The 4,492-nt window shown below is 45.5% G+C and overlaps 1 protein-coding gene across 1 annotated transcript in view; it reads left to right on the plus strand.

Moving 5' to 3' along the window:
* Window positions 1-452: 452 nt before the first annotated feature.
* Window positions 453-4,492, plus strand: part of mmp24 (matrix metallopeptidase 24) — a gene marked incomplete in the record, with an annotated part of 25,285 nt that continues 21,245 nt past the window's right edge. Inside the window, 1 exon segment of the mRNA XM_014015298.1 lies at window positions 453-870. Coding sequence (XP_013870752.1) covers window positions 733-870 — 138 coding nt within the window.

Raw genomic sequence — 4,492 nt, forward strand, 5'->3', positions numbered from 1 at the left:
ACACACACACACACACACACACACACACACACACGATGATGAAGATATATTTGTTACATGCTCTCCCGCCCTCACTGACCCTCAGAGTTAACATTAAAAACTTTACAAACATTAATTAAATTTTTTGGATTAAATCAAACTAATTTGTATCAGATTTTGTTTCAAACAGAAACATTTTAACTTTTAGGAAAATCAAAGATATTTTCATCTTTTTCTTTTGCTAATTTGATCTTTGGCTCCTGATATTTTAGGTTTTTATAGCTTCAACTGAGACTCAGTTTTTATTTTTTTATTTTGTTCGTTTTTGATCTGAATGATTTCATCAGTTTGAGTTTTTTGACTGATTTTCTGTTTGAGTTTTAAACAATAAACCAGATCTCAGCTCAGCAGCGCCTCCTGTGGAGGAAACGCGCCACTGCAACAACATCCTCCTCCTCCTCATCCTCCTCATCCTCCTCCTCCTCCTCCTCCTCCCCACTGGTACCCGGAGGAGACAAACCTGCTGTATCTCAGCCCGACTCGTGCAGCTGTGCCGCTGCTCCTGGACCCGAACAGTTCGGCTGGAAGAGACGGACCCGCCTGATTCTGCAGAACCGGGAGAGGCGGCGCGGAGCGGCGGGATGAAGCCCGGGCGCTCGGAGCTCTTCCTCCGGTGAGGAGCGGGGAGCAGGAGCCTGGAAAGCCCCGGAAGAAAGCGGAGGAGGTGGAGGGGGAGATCTCGGGGACTCAGCCATGGCGACCGGAGGAGGAGGAGGAGGAGGAGGAGGCGGAGGAGCAAACCGGAGGCTCCCCGGGTTCTCCTGGACCTGCGGGCTCCTTTTGTTCTGGGGGGTTCTGGTGCTCGGGGAGGAGAAGACCTTCATGGTGGAGGTGAGTCCCGCGCGGGGAGACAGGAACCCAACGAACCAGAACCAGAACCAGAACCTCTTCTTTTGTTTTCAGACGCTGGAGCTGCGCGCGCAGCTGCTGCTGTTTGTCAACAAACAAACAAACAAACAAACAAACAAACAAACAAACAAACAAAGGATCAGGGAGAGAAGGTTCTGATGGTTCAGAGCAGAGAAGAGACGGAGGTTCATCTTATAAACGACCAGAGGATACATGATTGTTCTTCATCATCATCATCATCATCATCATCATCATCATCATCATCCATCCATCCATCTGACATCCATCCATCCATCCATCTGACATCCATCTGACATCCATCCATCCATCCATCTGACATCCATCCATCCATCCATCCATCCATCCATCCATCATCCATCCATCATCTATCCATCCATCCATCCATCCATCCATCATCCATCCATCCATCCATCCATCCATCCATCCATCCATCATCCATCCATCCATCCTCTTCCAGCTCTTCTTGGAGAACATCAAGGTATCTCAAAGGAGCTGAAAGACATAATCTGTCCATCATGTCCTGGGACCTGTCCTCTCTTGTTGGACATGTCCAGAACACCTCCCTGAGGAGACGTCTGGGATCTGTTTAGAGTCAGTACCCAGAGTTCAGAGCACAGGTGAGGGTGGGACTGCAGACCGACAGGTGAGGGTGGGACTGCAGACCGACAGGTGAGGGTGGGACTGCAGACCGACAGGTGAGGGTGGGACTGCAGACCGACAGGTGAGGGTGGGACTGCAGACCGACAGGTGAGGGTGGGACTGCAGACCGACAGGTGAACACAGAGCTTCTCCTCACAGCTCAGCTCTCTGTGGAGCAGCAGCAGTTAGTCTGGGCTGTGGGTCCTGCAGCGAGTGTAAAGATAAAATGTGAGCAGTTCTAATTATAAATCAACATTTGGTCAGAGCATTTCTTATCTGTAAGGAGGAGGTGTGTCCTCTGAGAGCAGAGCTGCAGGATCCTGTTTGATCCACGAGCCAGTTTCACATCCAGAAGTGTTTGATGATGCAGCTGCTTCATTTTAACACTGATCCAACTGACCCGTCTGCAGCCTTTTACACGTCATGATGAGAAATGATGAAGATTAAAACAAATCAATGCATGAAAGTCTGATGTGGTAATAGCTGACAGCTTTTTAACATGTTGGAGAAATTCTGAAGACAGTTTTGAAATCGTCTCAGAGCCTTAGTTTCACAAACCTGCCCCAAACCTGTCTCAAACCTGTCCCAAACCTGCCTCAAACATGTCCCAAACCTGTCCCAAACCTGTCTCAAACCTGTCCCAAACCTGCCTCAAACATGTCCCAAACCTGTCCCAAACCTGTCTCAAACCTGTCCCAAACATGTCTCAAACCTGCCTCAAACCTGTCCCAAACATGTCTCAAACATATCCCAAACCTGTCTTAAACCTGCCTCAAACCTGTCTCAAACCTGCCTCAAACCTGTCTCAAACCTGCCTCAAACCTGTCTCAAACCTGTCTCAAACCTGTCCCAAACCTGTCCCAAATCTGTCCCAAACCTGTCTCAAACCTGCCTCAAACCTGCCTCAAAACTGTCCCAAACATGTCCCAAACCTGTTCCAAACCTGTCTCAAACCTGCCTCAAACATGTCCCAAACATGTCTCAAACCTGTCCCAAAGTATTTTCTGTTTAATATCTGTTTGTTTTTAACTAAGATGCAAAGAATGGAGTAAATGTTCTGGTTTAGTTGGAACTCCTTTGCCCTCGTCTCTTCCTGTCCTCGACTCTCAGAGCAAACAGAAACTCTCTGCTCCTTCAGGTTCTGCTCGACCACCAGTGAATCCAGCGTGAACTTCAGTGTTTAAAGCTGAACTGGATTAAATGAGCGGACAGGAGTAATGAGCTGCACGCTCCCATGAATACCTGAAAGGGTTCTGAATAATTGAAGAGGAAACGCTGGGAGAGATCTCCTTCTGTTGACACACAAGTGTCTGCTTTGATTTAGGAAGATGAAAGATGGTCGGAGCAACAAACACATGAATAATCAGGATGTTTTACTGAAATGCTCCAGCTGTTCTGCAGGGTTTGGATCCACTTCTCAGGTTTTTACATCGTTACGTTTTATAAAAGACTGGTTGGAAGTAAAACCTGAAGAAATGGAACTGGATCAGGAGGTTTAACGGGTCTGGAGGGTTTGCAGAAAGTTGGTCAATAGTTCTGGTCTTAGGCTTACTTTTTACTCTGCAGTTCTGCCTGAACCTCTGCTGTGTGCTGCCCCTGTTCACCACCACAACCAGTGACTCAGCAGATTCTTCTACATTACCCAGCATGCTTCACTTCCTCCTTTGTTTCCATCATGGCCGCCCCCACGGACCCTTCCTGCAGACGTGAAACCTGGAGTTTCAGAATAAAACTACAAAATAAAAGCCTGGTTTTGTCCCGTGTTCTGACTGGTTTCAGAGAAGAAAACTGACGTTGGTTCCTCCAACATGTCGTCTCTAATCCTCTAGTCTCTGTTGTTTGAAATGATCCCAGAGTTCATGACTAATCTGTGGAGAACAATGGGGTTTTTGATGTTGGTAGAAGTGATGAGTCTGAAGTGATGCAGGGATTATACTGAAACATGAGAGGAGCGTTTCAGATTTAAATTATAGATTAAAGGATGACATCAGGAACATTCAGCCGGAGGTTTGATGGAAACTGCAGACATGACTTTTCATTTTGTTTCTAATGAACTCCTGATAAAAAACAGGAAGCAGAAGTCCTGCTGGTTTGAATCAAAACAAATTCAGTTTAATATTTTTAACATTGTTTCTCACTGTAACATGTGATAATCTGATTTTAGTGCAAAACAGAGACACATAATTTAAGATTGTTTGTTTTTTCTGTTTTAATCTCAGATGAACTCAGTATTTTAGCATTTAATCCAAGAGTTTGTCTTTAAATGTAAATATTTGTATCTGAACCGGACTCCCTCAGGGTTCCAGTTCTGTCTGTTTGAAGCAAATTTTGGGCTCGGTTCTGGGTTCTGGGCCCGGCTGGACATGCAGAGGTTCTGAATTATTAATGACTGACTGGAGAGATGAGCTCGGCCTCTTCCTCCTCCTCTTCATCGCTTCATCGAAGCTGCTTCTTTCAGAACCATGATTTTTATTTGTCCGTCCTCTCAGGAGGTTCTGAAGAGGTTCTGGTCCGTTTGAAGAGACCATGTGAAAAATATCCTAAAAATAATTTTTTTATTTGAGTTTTGATCATGTGAATCAAATTCTCTGAAGATCAGAGAAAAATCATTTTTTTCCTCTGAAATTGTTAAATTGTTGTTTTATTGTTTCAGTTTCTGCTGGAGGACAGAAACCTGCTGCTTTAAATCCATCCATCCATCATCCATCCTTCATCCATCCATCATCCATCCATCCATCATCCATCCATCATCCATCCATCCATCATCCATCCATCCATCATCCATCCATCCATCATCCATCCATCATCCATCCATCATCCATCCATCCATCATCCATCCATCCATCATCCATCCATCCATCATCCATCCATCATCCATCCATCATCCATCCATCCATCATCCATCCATCCATCATCCATCCATCCATCATCCATCCATTCATCT

This window comes from Austrofundulus limnaeus, unplaced genomic scaffold (assembly GCF_001266775.1).
Source record: "Austrofundulus limnaeus strain Quisiro unplaced genomic scaffold, Austrofundulus_limnaeus-1.0 Scaffold127, whole genome shotgun sequence".
In the NCBI taxonomy this organism is placed as follows: domain Eukaryota; kingdom Metazoa; phylum Chordata; class Actinopteri; order Cyprinodontiformes; family Rivulidae; genus Austrofundulus; species Austrofundulus limnaeus.